The sequence below is a fragment of the Aotus nancymaae genome, unplaced genomic scaffold (genome assembly GCF_030222135.1).
Source record: "Aotus nancymaae isolate 86718 unplaced genomic scaffold, 86718_ANA_hifiasm-v0.15.2.pri h1tg000020l, whole genome shotgun sequence".
NCBI lineage: Eukaryota > Metazoa > Chordata > Mammalia > Primates > Aotidae > Aotus > Aotus nancymaae.
Genome location: NW_026988432.1, coordinates 59,384,647 through 59,403,899, shown reverse-complemented (window position 1 = coordinate 59,403,899; position 19,253 = coordinate 59,384,647). Strand labels below are relative to the sequence as shown.

General features: G+C 40.7%; 1 protein-coding gene and 1 non-coding gene across 2 annotated transcripts in view; one reads left to right on the top strand and one right to left on the bottom strand.

The window, feature by feature from the left end:
- LOC135276074 (myomesin-1-like) overlaps positions 1-19,253 on the top strand; it is a 148,739-nt gene that overhangs the window by 115,531 nt on the left and 13,955 nt on the right. The window contains exons 20-26 of the mRNA XM_064379371.1: positions 4,895-5,051; positions 6,761-6,867; positions 6,985-7,029; positions 13,282-13,418; positions 17,285-17,429; positions 18,409-18,468; positions 18,763-18,830. Of these exons, the coding sequence (XP_064235441.1) occupies positions 4,895-5,051; positions 6,761-6,867; positions 6,985-7,029; positions 13,282-13,418; positions 17,285-17,429; positions 18,409-18,468; positions 18,763-18,830 (719 nt within the window). The remainder of the gene's footprint in view (positions 1-4,894; positions 5,052-6,760; positions 6,868-6,984; positions 7,030-13,281; positions 13,419-17,284; positions 17,430-18,408; positions 18,469-18,762; positions 18,831-19,253) is intronic.
- On the bottom strand, positions 14,139-14,199 carry LOC135276136 (U7 small nuclear RNA). The gene has a single exon (XR_010343701.1). It is a non-coding gene; the product is annotated as a U7 small nuclear RNA (small nuclear RNA).

Below are 19,253 nucleotides of genomic sequence, written 5' to 3'. Positions count from 1 at the left end.
CCTGTCTTGGACTCCTAAAGTGCTGGGATTACAGGTGTGAGTCAACGTGCCCCGTGGCATTTATCTTTTAAAGCTGGTTTTTTTTCTCAGTCCAGTCCCTGGCCTGTGTAAATATGTAAGGGAAATATAAAAGACATTTGTAGAATTTGACCTTATTCTCAATAAACTAAACAACCAATGCAACTTTCTGAAGAATAAAAATCCAATCAAATAATCCTCTTAGCAAGTTTTAATTTTTAAACCTTAAGTGCCAAATATAGTTTTAACTGTTTTTGTTTCCTTTATTGTTCATTTATTTAATAAATCCACCAGTAGCACTCACAATTTTGTGTCCATAAGTTGAAGAAATGTTCCTGCCTCTCTTTTCCACCCACTACAGATATTGCTTATGACATACTGATTTGACATAATTAATCAAGAAAAGCTTCACAGATAAGGAAGACTCTTAGATACTGGTTGATATTACCGATAATCCTTACCTCTTTGGCTCTCTCCTAGCAATTACTTGTTTCTTTTTGCTTTTGTTTGGAGACAGGGTCTCATTTTGTCACCCAGGCTGGAGTGCAGTGGCATGATCATTGCTCACTGCAGCCTCCATCTCTCAGTCTCAAGTGATCCGCCTACCTCAGCTTCCCTGGTAGCTGGTGCTACAGGTGTTAGCCACCACAGCCCACTAATTTAAATTTTTTTTGTAAATACAGAGTCTCATTTTGTTGCCCAGGTTGGTCTCAAACTCCTGAGGTCAGGCAATCCTCCTGCCTTGGTCTCCCAAAGTTTTGGGATTACAGGTGTGAGCCATTGGGCCCAGCAAATTACCTAATTTTAAATTACAATTTTTAATGTAAGACTGTGAAAAAAATTTCACATTGCTTTCTAAAAGTATAAATGATCCCATTGTTGTCTAAAAGTATAAATGATCCCATTTCTTATGTTACAACTCACTGTAAGGTAATGATATATCACTCATAGATTTTTGTTTCCAGTGAGTCATACATCATTTTTGAAATGCAGATGTGGCTTGGAACCTAAAAATAACATATTTTATTTAAAAAGACAAACAAACAACATCTTTCGTTTCATTTCGTATTTTCACAAAAGATCTTAAAGTGCTTTACAAAAACTTATTTTTCAGAATACAGTTATCCCTCTTTAACCTGGGAGATCAGTTGCAGGAGCCCCTGTCCTGGTCACATACCAAAATCCAGGAACACTCAAGTCCCTTTATAAAATGACATAATGTATGTATATAACCTACAGACATCCTCCTTTATACTTTAAATCATCTCTAGCTTACTTACAATACCTAATATGATATAAATGCTATGTAAAGAGTTGTGATACTGTATAGTTTTTAAGTTTGCATTGTTTTTATTGATGTGCTGTCATGTTTATTGTTTGTTCTCCAAGTATTTTCCAACCACAGTTGGTTGAATCCATGGTTGCAGAACCCATAGATATGAAGGACCAACTGTACTTCAATGATTCAGCTCTATATTCTTTGCTCGGTAACTGAGGAACTGAGACAAAAACTAAACAGGATTTTCTCCCTCCCTCCCTCCCTTCCTTCCTTTTCTTTTTCTTCCTTTTCTTCCTTCCTTCCTTCCTCCTTCCCTCCCTCTCTTTCTTTCCCTTCCTTCCTTTATTTTCTCTTTCTTTCTCTCTTTTCTCTCTTTTTTCTCTCCTTCTCTCTCTCCTTCTCTTTTTTCTCTTTCTCTCTCTCTTTCTCTTTTTTTATCTTTCTCTCTCTCTTTCCTTCTCTCTTTCTTTCTTCTCTCTCCCTCCCTTTCTTTTCTTTTCTTTCTTCTTTTGCCTAGGCTGAAGTGCAGTGGTACAATCTCAGTTCACTGCAACCTCCACCTCTCAGGTTGAAATCATTCTTGTGCCTCAGCCTCCCAAGTACCTGGGACTACAGAAATGCACCACCACACCTGGCTAATTTGTATAGTTTTAGTAGAGACAGGGTTTCACCTTGTTGGCCAGGCTGGTTCCAAACTCCTGGCCTCAAGTGATCCTCCCTATAACAATCCTCAAGTGTTGTTATAGGGCGAGAAGCTGTCTGCTCCTATAGTAAATAATGTTTGTGAGGCTACTTTTAGTTTTTCTCCCTCTTCTCTTGATGTCATTTTCTTTATTCTCAACGCTCCTGCTTATAGTAGCTTCTTACCTTCCTCTTTTTTTTTTTTTTTTTTTTGAGATGGAGTCTCCCTCTGTTGCCCAGCCTGGAGTGCAATGGTGTGATCTCAGCTCACCGCAACCTCTGCCTCCCAGGTTCGTGATTCTCCTGCCTCAGCCTCCTAAGTAGCTGGGCTTACAGGCACGCGCCACCACATCCAGCTAATTTTTGGTCTCACCAAGTTGATCAGGCTGGTTTCAAACTCCTAACCTTGTGATCCACCTGCCTCGGCCTCCCAAAGTGCTGGGATTACAGGCGTGAGCCACCATGCCCAGTCTACCTCCCTCTCTTTTTTTAATCTACTGAGGGAAACTTTTTTTAAACCAACTAGGCTTGTGAGAATTGTTTTAAGCAAAGTAAAAAAGGCTCCAAGGTTGGGCACAGTGGCTCAAGTCTGTAATCCCAGAACTTTGGGAGGCCAAGGTGGGTGGATCACTTGAGCTCAGGAATTCGAGACCAGCTGGTAAAAATGATGAAACCTTGTCTCTAAAAAAATGCAAAAAATTGGCTGGGTGCGGTGCCATACACCTGTGATCCTAGCTACTCGGGAGGCAGAGGTGGGAGGATCACCTGGGAGACCAAGGCCACAGTGAGCCAAGATCTCGCCACTGTACTCCAACCTGCATGACAGAGTGAGACCTTGTCTCAGAAAAAGATCCCAAGTCTCTGGAATTCTCCAGCAAGTGTGCAGCATACTAGTGTGTGGACTTTGTCACATCAGAACTGGTATTAGAGGCTTATTTGTCTTATTTCGTAGTTTTGGGCAATGTTCCAAATGGGTGAGGTGTTACAGTACAAAAGTTGTCTATAGCATTGAGAGAATGGCGAAGCTGATTAAATTGTCCATATTCTTTCAGTTTTGTGATGATTTTGTTTTCAGAAAAGTCAGATCTTTTACTCTAGTATAATCAAGATTCTTAAGCAATGTTTTTGTTGTGAACTTGTCATACATCTAATGTAATAAACAGCAAGTATATGGATGATTCACTTCCTTTTAAAAAGGGATTACAGATATAACACTGAATGATTGATATGAGCAATCTGTCATGCTTCCAATATAGATATTATGCAAAAAGCAAGATTACCTCACTTCTTTTCTCTTCGCAGCAATACAGATAGACAAAAATTTCTGTTTATAGTCTTTCTGTGACTCAATCACAGAAACTGTATGTTATAATACGGTCTAACCACAACACTCTTCACTGTTAGCCTTTCCTTAAGTTTTAATGAAAGCATTTGTTCAACATATATTACACGAAAATAGAGTGTGAGGATTAGTCACGTGTTATCAGGAATAGAAATAAAATGTGGTCTGCAACTTACAATGGAATACATGTAGCCCTTTAAAAGTAACATATGGTGGACAGTTCACTTAAGGAACAATTAAGCCTTTAATTGATTGTTATATCAGTTTATCTATGTAACCAAATATGAAAATAGCCCATTGTTGAAGAAAAAGGAATTTTAAAAAGTTTTCTAGAACCAGTCTTCTCTAAGCTTTGCATGTGCTAACAATTACTTTTTGGAAGTTTCTAGTTGTAGTATACACTGCCATCTGTAGAGACACAAGTTAGATCAACTATCAGGCTCAGAAACCAAGATCACCCTGCCAGGCGCCATTTGGGCACTGGTTTCCTCTTGGCCTTCCCTTGGGAGAACGTTTGAAATTTTTTTTCCACTAACAAGTTTTATTGGACAGTAGGCCAGGATGTTGGCCTCTTATGATACACTCTAGAGAGAAAACATTCAATTCCTTCGGAAGGTTTTTTATGCTTTTTAAAAAATACAGCTGTACTTTTCTGCGATTAAATGTAATATATTTTTAAATATATTTTTCCTAATCTACTGAAACAAACCGAGTTTAGACTGGCAATTGAATGAGTATAAATTTGAGTAGAGCATTTTACTCCTTTCAGCTGGATTTAGGCATAGATGTGAATGTTTCATATGCTCTACAAATTTTCCTTGAATTCTCTATTAGGTGCAGGTGCAGTTTATCATAACTCTCAAAAATAGAATAACTCAAAACACTAACTGAATTTTTTAAAATCTAGAACCAATCTTCTTGAAAGAGCTGAATCTCTTGAAACTCATTTCCATTTAAATCTCCATGCAGTTCAATAATAGTCATTTCTCGGTTGCTGTCACTCTAATCTAGAGGGACATCTTTAAATTGATTTATGGTTATGTGATCCACAGAGCAGGCATCCATGTTTCTCCACTCTTAAATGACTTACAGACTTTGAATATGTGAATATAGGCAATTCTTAGTCTCTCTACTTTCTCCCATTTCATTTCCCTTTGGGTTCTTCATTGCTATCTACGCTTTCCTGATGACTGATTGCATGTGGATATTATTGAAGTAAAAGTCATGAATTAGGGCCTGATAAGAATCAATTGATTTTCCCTTTTCCCAAAGCTGCCCTGTCTCGTTATTGCAATCAATCCACTCCCATAACCGTACCATCAGTCACATCACAAACAATACTGTCCATGGTGTTGACTCTACCTAAGAAATGTGATGCATTCATCTAATTTCGTGTCATGGCATAAAATTTGAATTGTAGAGTAGGACTGTCCACCCACGAGAGCAGTGAAGCTTTTCCCTGACCTGGGCTCAGGGCTCTACTTTAGGGCTAAAGTAAAGGATCTCAAAGTAACAAATTCTTACTTGGTTGCTTTCCTCCATGAAGTATCAGTGCCTTCTTTTTGATCTTATAGGAACCAAAGAAGTTGTTGTACATGTGGATGATGATGGAGTCATTTCATTGAACTTCGAATGTGATCAGATGACTCCAAAGTCCGAGTTCACCTGGTCCAAAGATTATGTATCCACTGAAGATTCTCCACGGTTAGAAGTTGAAAGCAAGGGCAACAAGTAAGGACTATGTCCATCACAATATGGGTTTCCTTTTCACTACAGGAGAATGAGATGAGCTCTTTGATTCCACTTAAGTTGCTTGGAATAAGAGGATGAAGTCATATATATTTTATATCTTGTATTGTAGAAAATAATAACCAACTTAAACCTTAAAAATAATCATCCTAGATTGGCTCATTGGCTCACACCTGAGATCCTAGCAACTTGGGAGACTGAGGCAGAAGGATCACTTGAGCTAGGGGTTTAAGACCAATGTGGGCAACATAGTGAGACCCTGTCTCTAATAAAATAAAATAATAATAATAACCCTTAGAAAGTACTTTTTACATTATTCCATTTAAAGTGCTTTCTTATTTATTGTCTCATTTATGTTGTTAGAAACATTTGATTGACATGAAGATCAGCTTTAAAGATGATTCTCATTATTTATGAAATTTTGAAATCTTAATGATGAGGATACTTATAGGGGGCTAAGAAGAAGTTGCTGGCTCAAATCATGGTAAATTAAATGGATTGAGGATAATCTCTTCTGCTTTTTTCACCAGCACTCATGAGTGACACAATAGTACATGGGGAAAAAGCTCTGTATAGAAGCACAAGGTCGATGAGCTCTAGGCCCAGCTCTACCAGGAGCTGGCTACATAACCTTGGGCAGCTATTTAACTTCCATAAACCTCGGATTCTTTTTTCTATAAAATGAGGGTGGGGAGAATGGAGGAATTGTATGATCTATCATTTCTGTTCAGCTCCAAGATTTTGAGTGTTGTTTTTACTTTGCTTTACAGCAAAAACTTATCAAGCTTTATATTTTCATAGTGTCAATCACATTGGATTAATATGATAAAGCAAAGTATTTGATAAAGCACAGTATTTCTAGGTACTATTTTCTATTACAATGAAGCCCAGTATATCTCAGAAATAAAAGAGAAGACTAGCAATTTTGTTGTAGAATGACAAGGAAATACCGAATATAATTAAAGGATGTTTTTCAGCCACTATGCTGTAAATTTCTTGAAACAAAACACATTTGGCCCAAGAAAAGATAGTTGAACAATGAAGTTCTTTTTTTCTGTATACTTAACATGTCAATATTTGGTTGATCTTAGACACTGCCTAGCAATATAGTTTGCCAAAGTTAGGAAACACAATGAACTCACCCACTGAGCCATTCATTTACTTATTACGCGTATTATGTGCCAGACAAGGTACTGGGTGCTGGGGATACCAGAGTAAACAAAGCAGTTCCTGTCTCTGAAGGCACAGGGATTATACAGTAGGAAGAATACAGATGCTTATAATAAGTTCAGAAAAGGGAAGAGCAGGAGATGGCATAGGAGAGGCACCCAGAGTTACCGATAGCAAGTTTTGTCCTTGGGGAAGGAAGTGTCAGGCTCCCCGCAGGGGCTGATCACTGGATATTTTTGTGTAGGATGTGCACTGATAAGCAACATAACTTGGGCATGTGGGATATGAACCAGTTCCACTCCCCTGTCACCATCACCCCCTGGAAGGAGGTAAGAAAAGTCCTCCCAGAGGAAATGACATTTAATCTGAAACACCAAGAACACATAGGCTGCAGCTCAGCAAGATGAGAGGAAGCATCCAAATGAAAGGAATAGCATATGCAAAATGACCAGAGTCAGGGGAAACACAGGCCCACAGATCCCACACAGCCTCATTTCTAAGAAAAATATTTTGTTCCAAAGGACGAAAATGACCTTCAAAGACCTTGGGATGGATGACTTGGGTCTTTACTCTTGCGATGTAACAGACACTGATGGAATAGCATCAAGCTACTTAATAGATGAGGAAGGTAAGTTTAAAATCAGTGCATTCACACGTCGAATGTTGCTTTAATTTCTCAATTATTCTTAAGTGACTTTTATTTTAGTAGTTTAAGGTTTTAATCATTTTCTTTTTCTCCCTACAGAATTGAAACGGTTACTTGCTCTCAGCCATGAACACAAGTTCCCAAGTAAGTATCCATAATACATTCACAGATTTTAGCAGTCTTACTAGGCAGCAACTTCTAGAATAGATCAGGTAACAGCTCTGATGGGTTTAAGAGAGAGACTTGAGAACATATAATGGTACACACATCAGTAGCTACAGATGTGCTTTCTAGAAGTGATGCCTTTTCCTTTGCCATTGTTCTCCAGAGATATCAAGGATACTAACATAGAAAATAATATCCCATGCTCCATCACATGGTGAAGTGTATGGCTACACAGGTGTAACATCTGAGTAATTAAGTTCTTCACTTTTTGCCTACATATGTTGGAATCGCATATATATTTTCTGGATATATACACTTACATGTCTTTAGCCAAACTAATCTTTTCCTAAGTAAGATTAGCACTTAAAAGAAGAATTATACCTCTAAATAAAGACAATATGAAGACAGTGCCTATAATTTTAAACTCCTGGAAAATAGGGTAATAGGGTAAACATACCTTGGTCAGAAAAAGAATCCCTCTGAACTATCTACAACCCTTCAATAAAGCACTTTCTACATAAAAGATTAAACTCCACACTTTAGACACTAAGAAGAGAAGGAAGTCGGAAACGACCCTCGGAAGGTTCCACTGGCCAGATAGGATCTCTTGCCATTAGTACCCACTGGGCAAGGTAGTGAAGCATCCAGAAAGTTACACCCTGGAGTTTGGTGAAAAAAAAGTAGAAAGTGATCATATACACTCATTCTACTTAAATCAGAAATTTTAATACTTAAAATATAAATCCTCCACTAATAAAGGAGTTTCAGGAATCCAAAAAACTTTATCCCTATTCCAGACTATGGACAATCTTTGTATATTTGTATATGTGCATTTTTCTAGGAAGAGTATCCTTCACTTTTAGTAAATTCCCAGTGGAGGTTGTGACTCACACACTGCTCTAGAACCAATTGCTGACCTTCTCTTATATCTGCAGGGAGTGACTTGCTTTGATAGTGAGGCTGCGTGCTGGTGATATTGGCCTAAGCTGTAACGTTCTCAAAACCAACTTTGGGCTGGGCACAGTGGTTCACATCTGTAATCCCAGTACTCTGGGAGGCCGGAGCGGGAGGATCGCTTGAGCCCAGGAGTTTGAGGCTGCAGTGCACCATGATCATGCTACTGCACCCCACCCTGGGCAACAGAGCAAGACCCTATCTCTAAAAACAAAAATAAACCCAACTTTGTTCAGCAAAGTAGCAGAGTGCAGTGCCCCTGAGACGTGACTGTAGGGCGCAGACTTCTAAATTCTAGAGAAGAACCCTCCATGCCACCATGTGGCATTAGGCAAGTCGTTTCTCATCTGTGTGCTTATTCACCATGAAACTGGAAAAGTAATATCATGAGTGAGGTTTTAAATGTTAATTTTGAAAAAGTTAGCAGAAAGTACTGAAGTGTATCACAAAGTGTTTGGCCTGGACTCTCTTTGACTCACTCTGTACACCTAGACAGCTCACTTTTATTTATCTGTGCCTTGGTTTCTTTTCCAGGAATGGCTATCACAATAGTTTATAGCACCTACTATATAGAAATGCTGTAAGAGGGTAGGGCGCAGTGGCTCACACCTGTAATCCCAGCACTTTGGGAGGCTGAGGCGGGTGGATCACGAGGTCAGGAGTTCAAGACCAGCTTGACCAACATGGTGAAACCCCATCTCTACTAAAAATACAAAAATTAGCTGGATGTGGTGGCATGTGCCTGTAATCCCAGCTACTCAGGAGGCTGAGGAAGGAGAATTGCTTGAACCTGGGAGGTGGAGATTGCAGTGAGCCAAGATCACGCCACTGTACTCCAGCCTGGGTGACAGAGCAAGACTCCATCTCAAAAAAGAAAAGAAAAGAAAAGAAAAGAAATGCTTCAGAGATAACAACTATGGGATTGATTGATCCATAAACTATTCGGGAAAAATATAAACATTAATTGAAACAGACCAGTGACCCTTGAACCTGCTACCCAGAACAGAAGTCTCCAAGCTGCATAGGATGGCTGTACCTTCTACTCTCAAACATTGACAGAAATGGAGAGAAACAGCAACACCTACTAATCTAGTCAGATGATAAACATTGATTAAGTGTCTAGACAACTGGTCCAAACAACATTTACATTCAGCTTAAACGGTGGAGATGAGAGAAGATGGGCTGTCACTATGGACCTCAAGATGCCCAGGCCTCCCTGGAGTTCAGTGTTCATATGGTCTTGAAAAGAGAATTCATCCAGGCAGTAGGCTTTGCCTGATGTCAATATCATTTATACTGAGATATTTTGTCTTGCATAAGCCCAAGAACTCTGATTATTGGTGCTAGGAGAGAGGGTAACAGCAAATTTAGGTATCCTTTTATTAGAGACCCAGTGTTGCATTTTGGTAGGCACAGAGGGAGAACTTCAGAATGTGAGTATAACTCTGACATGTGGCCAGGCAAGGTGGCTCATGCCTGTAATCCCAGCATTTAGGGAGGCCAACGTGGGAGGATCACTTGAGCCCAGGAGTTCAAGACCAGCCTGGGCAACATGGCGAAACCCTATCTCTACAAAAATAGAAAAATTAGCCCAGTGTGGCAGCATGCACCTGTAATCCCAGCTCCTTGGGAGGCTGAGGTGGGAGGATCACTTGAGCCCAGGAGTTGGAGGCTGCATTGAACCATGATCATGCCACTGCACTTCAGCCTGGGTGATAGAGTCAGAATCTGTCACAAAAAAATAAAAATAAAAATAACAAAATAACAAACTCTGACACACAAGTATCAAAGCACCCAATGCAAGGGTGTTTTTGTTAACCCATGGAAGCAGCATTTTTCATTACTAAAGCTCCGGTTCTTCTCTTTCCCCTACCACTATCAGACCAATGAGGTCACAATATGATTTTCAGAGGTCTGGTGATAGGATCAAAGCAGCACATGTAATTTTTTGATTCATACCCACTTCCTCTTTGTAAATGCTGGCATGTTAATGAAGTCGTTTTCTTCCGATTTTGTAAATTTTTAAGCTGTCTTATTTCATAGAGAATGTAATAAAGAGCATGGTATTCCTTTATCTTTTGGCACAGTGAATTCTCCTATTTTAAGCTGTTTTCAAAAATATTTTGAAAACCGCTAAACATGTGCCTTAAACCTACAAATAACATATTTTGCTGAGGTACGTTAACTGCCAGAGAAAAGAGCCTAAGGACATTTAGAGCTGAGTAAATGGAAAAAATAAAAATGCACAAAGCTAAAAATAGAAAGTGACTTAGTCTGTCTTGCCAGTATTGATACTAAATTGCAGTGTGGAAAGACAGCTTATTTGAATATATGTCCGTACACCAAGAAGTGAAGGTATTTTGGGGGGTGGGGGGAGGGTACACTTCGGTATTGTCAGCATGCTGCATCATAGCCCTTCGTTTGCAGACACTGGTTATTACCCCTGTTGTACACATGCGCTATATGTGTGCAGACATGTACAAGCACATATACATAAATATAGATATATTGGTGTGTCCTCTTCGTTGTCCACATATCATATTCTAAAATTGGTGATTGTAAAAATTAACCAGGTATGGTGGCAGGTGCCTGTAATCCCAGTTACTCTGGAGGTTGAGGCAGGAGAATCGCTTGAACCAGGGAGGTAGAGGTTGCAGTGAGCTGAGATCGTGCCGCTGCACTCCAGCCTGGGCAACAGAATGAGACTCCATCTCAAAAAAAAGCAACTAGAGAAGGAAAGAGATACCAAAATATTAACAGCCAACATTAATAGAGCATTATAATATGCTAGGCTCTTTATAGGGTATTTAAACAGGATATATTATTTGAATTCCACAATGACCTTAAAAGGGTTGGTATTGTGGCGATTTGATTTTAGAGGGGAAGAACGTGAGGCCCAGAGAGGTTAAGTAACTAGATCATTTGCACACAGCTGGTTAAACCCAGGTTCTCTGCCTCTGGAGCCTGCTCCCCGACCACGACACGGGATGTCTCTGTGTATGCACGGCCACGTTTGCTCCATGCCCCCTGTGGCCATTCAAGGCAGTCAGCATTCCTCAGACGCTGTTCTAAGGACTCAGGGAGGACAGTGAACAGTAAGGGAGCTGGAGGCTTCTGGGAAGGCCTGTTCCTCCTCCTCCCTCACCACTCTGGGCCCCTTAGGTAACCTCCTCACTTACACATTAGGTTTCCTAGAATGAAGTCTCTCTCCAGATGTTTCTAGAAGAAATTGTACTTTCCACTCTCCTCAAGACTTAACTTGTAGCAGCATGAGCGTCCTGTAAGGGAGAAGCTTAGCCTCTGCCCCTGCTGCTTTGGGGTCCACTCAGACCTCCTGCTCACACTGGAAAACCACCGTGTGGACACCAGGACCAAGAGGAATACAGAAGAGCAAGTTGTTCATCCCCTTTGAATCCTAGTTGTTTCAATTGTAAAAATGAGGAAGATGAACTTACCTCTGGGGCACAGGGGCACTTCCAGCCAACGTCTGTAACTTTCTACTTTGACTTCTGGTTGTTGTCCTGGAGCAGGTTGGAGTGACCCTGCCCTTAGCTCCACCACCCAGACATGTTACCACTGTCTCCTGGGGTGCAGTTTTCTCCTTAGTAAAGTGAGGGGAGGAAGAGAACCAACCTTCTTGAACACAGATTATTATTCACAGTACCTTAATGTGTTCTTTTACTATATTTACTCTTATTTATTAATTTATTTATTGAGACAGACTCTCACTCTGTTGCCCAGGCTGAACTGCAGTGGCACAATCTCGGCTCACTGCAACCTCCATCTCCCAGGTTCAAGCTATTCTCCTGCCTCAGCCTCCTGAGTAGCTGGGATATAGGCGCCCACCACCACGCCTGGATAATTTTTGTAATTTTAGTAGAGATGGGGTTTTGCCATGTTGTCCAGGCTGGTCTCAAACTCCTGACCTCAAGTGATCCACCCACCTCAGCCTCCCAAAGTGCTAGGATTACAGGCATGAGCCACCACGCCCGGCCTTATATTTACTCTTCATAGCACATTCATGTTAGCAGGTGAGGGACATAAGGTTTAAAGAAGGAGAGTAACTGGTCCAGATCTTAGTGGGACTCCAGAGCCCACCTTCTCTCTACCATGAAACCCCCTCACTAGATGACAGCTGAGCCCCCTCTCAGTCCTGCGTTGGAATGAATTTATCACACTGAACTTGGTAGTGAATATGGAATCATGCAAAGAAAAGCATCCCTTGAAACTTGAAAAGGGTAGTTTTAAAATAAATACGAAGAAATATTAATTTGCATTTGACATAAGTTTAGGAAACTTCGTTTTTTTTTTGTTTTTTTTTTTGAGATGGAGTTTCGCTCTTGTTACCCAGGCTGGAGTGCAATGGCGCGATCTCGGCTCACCGCAACCTCCGCCTCCTGGGTTCAGGCAATTCTCCTGCCTCAGCCTCCTGAGTAGCTGGGATTACAGGCACGTGCCACCATGCCCAGCTAATTTTTTGTATTTTTAGTAGAGATGGAGTTTCACCATGTTGACCAGGATGGTCTCGATCTCTTGACCTCATGATCCACCCGCCTCAGCCTCCCAAAGTGCTGGGATTACAGGCGTGAGCCACCGCGCCCGGCCTGGAAGCTTCTAATTTAAAATACAGCACATGCCAGCCAGGTGAGGTGGCTCACACCTGTAATCCCAACACTTTGGGAGGCCAGGGAGAGAGGATCACATGAGACTAGGAGTTCAAGACCAGCCTGGGCAACATAGTGAGACCATGACTAATAAAAAAAAAAATTAGCCAGGTGTGGTGGTACATGACTGTTGTCCAAGCTACTCAGGAGGCTGAGGTGAGAGGATTGCCTGAACCCAGGAGGCAGAGGTTGCAGTGAGCCGAGATTGTGTCGTTATACACCAGACTAGGCAATAGAGCGAGACCCTGTGGTGAAAAAAAAAGAAAAAGAAAAAATACCAACCAAAAGCCACAGTAGAAAGTTACAGATGTTGGCTGGAAGTGCCCCTACACCCCCAGAGGTAAGTTCATCTTCCTCGTTTTTACAGTTCAAACAACTACGATTAAAGAGGATGAACAACTTGCTCTAAGTGACAGTCCCAGCATCAGAGCTGAGTCCCTCTGTCTTTAATCTAAGCCTTTCCCTGCACCACTCACTGCCTCTGGGCTTTGCAGGAAGCAGGTGCTACATTGTCATTTCCTTTGCCTGGTTTATTTTTTTCACTTGTTGGAAAATCTGTATCAATATAATTGGTTACCAATATAATTACTGTGTTTATTTTTACTTTTCATAGCTGTCCCAGTTAAATCAGAGTTGGCAGTTGAAATTTTGGAGAAAGGCCAGGTCCGGTTTTGGATGCAGGCTGAGAAGCTATCTGCCAATGCCAAAGTCAACTACATATTTAACGAGAAGGAAATTTTTGAAGGCCCGGTAGGTTTGACACTGTTTAGACTTTTTAATCTGTCATTGTAGAATACACTGAGGAAGCCTTATGTGGATGTGGTTATGTTGTTATAAAAACCGCTGGGTGGTGGAGTGGGAGAGTTGAAATCCTTCTCACAAGTGAAAACTGTGAAAGGAAAATACAGATTGACTATATCATATTATGCAAACTGGGATGATTTGAGAATGAAAGGACAGCAGTCATAAGCAGTCATAAACCAAAATGGTCTCAGGCAAACCAAGATGCATGATCACCCACGAGAACAGAGTGGGTCTCCTGGGAGGCAGAGGAGCCCACACCCTCACCTGAGTTCACATCATACTCACACTGGAAACCCCAGCACAGACCTGATTCATTATATGAAGAACAGACGTCTTGTCCCAATGGCTCTGAAAAAGGCAATAAAAATACCATTCATTGCTTTTCTGGTGAAAAACATAATACATCCTAGCCGGGCAGGTTGGCATGCACCTGTAATCACAGCTACTCAGGAGGCTGAGGTATGAGAATTGCTTGAAGCCAGGAGGTGGAGGTTGCAGTGAGCCAAGATTGCGCTGCTACACTCCAGCCTGGGCGACAGAGTGAGACTCTGTCTCAAAAACAAAATAAAACAAAAAACCACAATACATCCTTATTGTAAATAGCATTAAAGACTTAGAAAGGACTAATTACACGTTCTTATGGCTTTTTTTTCTTCTGGTGTTGGGGGAGGTTTTCTGGCAAAAACCGAAAGCCTGCTAGACAAATTCTAAAAGAGCAGTAACGCTTCTTATGGATCTTTAATGTACATATTGGACGTTCTTGGACTCTTTTCTATGCTTCTCTGTGTGTATGTCTGTTTGTATCATATTTACATAGGTAATTATATATATATATATTATATATATATATATATATATATATATATATATATAAATACTCTTTCCTTTCCTTTTTTTTTTTTTAAACAGAGTTTCACTCTTATTACCCTGGCTGGAGTGCAATGGCGTGATCTTGGTTCACCACAACCTCCGCCTCCCTGGTTCAAGCAATTCTCCTGCCTCAGCCTCCCAAGTAGCTGGAATTATAGGCATGTGCCACCACATCTGGTGAATCTTGTATTTTTTAGTAGAGATGGGGTTTCTCCATGTTGGTCAGGCTGGGCTTGAACTCCCGACCTCAGGTGATCCTCCCACCTCAGCCTCGCAAAGTGCTAAGATTACAGGCGTGAGCCACCGTGCCTGGCTTCTTTGCTTTCTTTTTAACATAAACATAGTATTATAGATAGAGTTACAACATCTATGCTTTATTTGTCCTCCCCACTGACATCAGTCAAGTCAAGATCAGGACAGTGCCCAGTGGTACTGAAGAACTGGGGTTCACAGGCTCCGACCATCTCCTGTGCTATCATGGGTGTAAATGGGAAACTGAAAGGGCAGAGGAGGTGTGGTTTGTGGCCATTACTAGCAACCCTTTCTCTTTTCACTGAGATGTATTTTTAAAACATTTGAGGACTTGTTAGTGAGAGGGAAACAAGCACCATGAATATTAGGAGAGCATGCAGTATAGTCCTTTCCAATGCATAGAATGACTTGGGGTGGGGCCAGAACAAGTCACTCCTGACTCCTGTGTCCACTGCGACCTGTCTCTTCTCCACTTTCAAAAGGTTCCCTCACCACCTGCCCAGGAGAGAGGAAGGAAAAGTGTTGTTGGCCTCACTCATCACCCCACAGCCATTGAGTGAACATTCATGCGTACATGCATATAGACGTACTTCCCTTTACGTGTTCAAGCGGGCACACGTGTTGCCTGCTCTCTTAAATCAAGTTTCTTAGGAGAGTCTGAAGTAGTTTCTCATTCAAGTGATACATTGCAGGGGAGCAGGAGAGGATAGAGGGGATGCTAAGCAAAAATGCAGTCTCAGTTGGAGACTGACTTCCTGCAGGGGAGGCTTGGGAGCATGAATTGCATCACAGAGTTCAGCCCAGACCTGAGCCTTCATTCTGTGATATCTTATAGCAGAAGTTAACCAATTCAAATCTATTATGAAATTTGTGCTTGCATGCCCAGGGACTAAAATTTGTCTTTACATTCTGGGAAAAAAAAGTTGTCTAAAATATGATATAGTAAGTATAGTCTAATAGGGCTATTTCCATTCAGTAAAAGCAAATAGGGCCAGGCGTGGTGGCTCACACCAGTAATCCCGGCATTTTGGGAGGCCAAGGCAGGGGAATTGCTCGAGGCTCAGAGTTTAAGACCAGCTTGGGCAACATAGCAAAACCTCATCTCTACAAAAAATTTTTAACAATTAGTGAGGCATGCTGGTGTGTGCCGGTAGTCCTAGCCTCAAGAGCCTAAGGCAGGAGGATGGCTTGAGTCCAGGAGATGGAGGCTGCAGTGAGCTATGATTGCACCACTGCCCTCCAGCCTAAGCAACAGAGACCCTGTTTCTAAAAAGAGAAAAAAAAAAGAGTAGATAGATTTAGAAGCATTTTTATTCATGTATTAGTTCAGCAGATATTTGTTAATTGCCTATTATATTCCGTGCATGTGCAAGATACCAATGAAATAGCAATAAATGAGCAAGATACCTGCCTCTGCTGCCCATGATTTTACATTACTCAACTAATTAAAAATAATGCAGGCCAGGAGCAGTGGTTTATGCCTGTAATCCCAGCACTTTGGAAGGCCACAGTGGGCACATCAGTTGAGTTTAGGACTTCAAGACCAGCCTGGCCATCATAATAAAACTGCATCTCTACTAAGTGTACAAAAATTAGCTGGGTATGGTGGCACATGCCTGTAGTCCCAGCTACTCAGGAGGCTGAGGCAGCAGAATCACTTGAACCTGGGAGGCGGAGGTAGCAGTGAGCCAAGATTGTACCACTGCACTCCAGCCTGGGTGACAGAGCCAGAATCTGTCTCAGCATACATACATACAGACATCTGGAAGGTAATATGAGAGTCTCAAGGCAATTTTTGACGTTTTATGACTTGAGGTAACAAAACTTTATTTAGATTTAAGAAATGAGGCTGGGCGCGGTGGCTCATGCCTGTAATCCCAGCACTTTGGGAGGCCGAGGCGGGTGGATCACGAGGTCAAGAGATTGAGACCGTCCTGGCCAACATAGTGAAATCCCATCTCTACTAAAAAATACAAAAATTAGCTTAGCATGGTGGCCACACGCCTGTAATTTCAGCTACTCAGGAGGCTGAGGCAGAGAATTGCTTCAACCCAGGAGGCAGAGATTGCAGTGAGCCGAGATGACATCACTGTACTTCAGCCTGGTGACAGAGCGAGACTCCGTCTAAAAAAAAAAAAAAGAAACTAAATCTCAGACTTTTTAGTAACCTATTCTGGTCTAAGTCAAAAACTCCACATAACATTTCCCTTTTCCTGGGTATAAGAATATGAAGAACTTGCTCTATTATGAAGAAATTTTATTTAAATTGTTATTCTAATTTTTAATTTTTATTTCTTATTTTTAGACATGGTCTCCTTCTGTTGCCCAGGGTGGAGTGCAGTGGGACAATCATGACTCCCTGTAGACTTGACCTCCTGGGTTCAAGAGATCCTCCCACCTCAGCCTCCTGAGTAGCTGGGATTATAGGCACACAGAACCATGCCCAGCTGATTTTTGTATTTTTATAGAGGCAAGATCTTGCTTTGTTGCCCAGGCTGGTCTCAAACTTCTGGCTTCAAGCAATCCTCCCACCTTGGCCTCCCAAAGTACTGGGATTATAGGCATGAACCACTGTGCCTAGCATAAAATTATTATTCTTTGGGGTTAATTTTTGTTTCATCAAGCTTATTGTCGTCAAAGTAAAATATCTGCCTCACTGATTTCTCTGTCATTTTCTTTTCACACTGAAGAAATATAAAATGCATATTGACCGAAACACTGGCATCATTGAAATGTTCATGGAACAGCTACAGGATGAGGATGAGGGAACATACTCTTTCCAGCTTCAAGATGGAAAAGCAACTAACCATTCTACTGTTGTTCTCATTGGAGATGGTAAGAATTCCGTGGAACATTAACCAGCAGGCTTTGATACTCCCTTCAATCCAAATACTCCATGGCACAGAAGTTGTCATGTGAAAGGAATTGTTGCTTAATTGAATTCTAATGTTCAAAATACAATTTTCAGCTGGGCGCAGTGGATCATCCCTGTAATCCCAGCATTTTGGGAGGTCAAGGTAGGCAGATCACCTGAGGTCAGGAGTTCAAGACCAGCCTGGCCAACATGGTGAAACCCTGTCTCTACTAAAAATACAAAAATTAGCTGGGCGTGGTGGCATGCACCTGTAGTTCCAGCTACTTGGGAGGCTAAGGCATGAAGATCACTTGACCCGGGAGGTGGAGGTTGCAGTGAGCCGAGATCAAACCACAGTTAACACTTTGTATGGTGTTTTATTTCATACAAATGAAAGTTAATTTAAAAGAACACCAAATTTATCCCTAACCCACAGGCAAGACTGAATTTAAATATTTTCATATATAAACAAATGTTTATTGCTGAAATTCTCCAGTGAGGGAGATTGCAATACAAGACTGTATGTGTCTCAGAAAAAAACCATGATACTGTTTTACCATGTGTACTTACTGTAAATTACTAAAATTGAGAAGAAAAATATGCAAAAGAAGTGCATGCCAAATCTACTAATGATACATTGCAACTAGATTGTAGTAAGTCAGCTGTTCACTTTCTACCACCCAGATTTAAAATGTGGCAGTTAGGAAGGCGATGGAAAGGCTGGCCAGATCTCTGTATTTGTAACATCTAATAATATTTCACTGTTTCCCAGCTTTATGACCTTGGACAATTTATTGAATCTTCCTAAGCCTATTTTTTCATCTATAAAGATCAAAAAGGAGCAGGGTTGTCACAATGTATGAATGTTACAATAATGAATATAAATCACTTAGTGCAGTGGCTGATGTGCAATTATAACACCCAACTCAATTTCACACTTCCTTGTTTTTCAATTTGTAGTTTTCAAAAAGCTCCAGAAAGAAGCTGAATTCCAGCGGCAAGAATGGATCAGGAAACAAGGTAAAAATAGGCAGTGGATAAAGAGAAAATTTTTAATTTTTTGTACAAAATGTTCCAAGGTTATTTCCATAACAAATTAAAATAAATATTATTGATTATGTTAATAACGTCTAGTAAATTAAAATAATTGAAAACATCTGTGGTCAAACATGTAGATATTAAAATATGTAAAAGCTAAATCTAGAATTTTAAAAATTTGGCTTCAGACCTATATCACCTTAGGACTTAAGTGTGAGCTTTGATTTTGCACTTGTGATTAATAGAGTAATTACTAATGTCGTTAAAATTTTATAGGTCCTCACTTTGCTGAGTATTTGAGCTGGAAAGTGACTGGTGAATGTAATGTACTATTGAAATGCAAGGTAAGAGATAGGTAAATCTTTAATATTTGATTCAAGGGAAATAGAATGTGGAGAAAAGGAAGATCAATTTTTCATCTCCTCCATCTGAGCCAAAATGATAAGTGGGACACATATTTATGTTGAATGTTACCATAACCATTTGTTGATAAGAAAGATTTAAAATAAAATGGCATAAAGTATGAGAAGGCAAGGTGATCATTCCTATTCACTACTCATGACCTACTTAGTAAGACCCTAGACCTTTATATAATTAGTAATCTCTAAAGACTCTCGCATTGTTTTTGTTTTAAGCCAAATCTGTATTCTAAATCATAGACCTATTCCAGAATCACTCCAGTGGCAGTTTCGTGGACCTTGCTATGTAAATTGTGAGGTTGGTTCAACAATACCCCTGGGTGTTGCCGAGCTGTGCCACTGACTCCA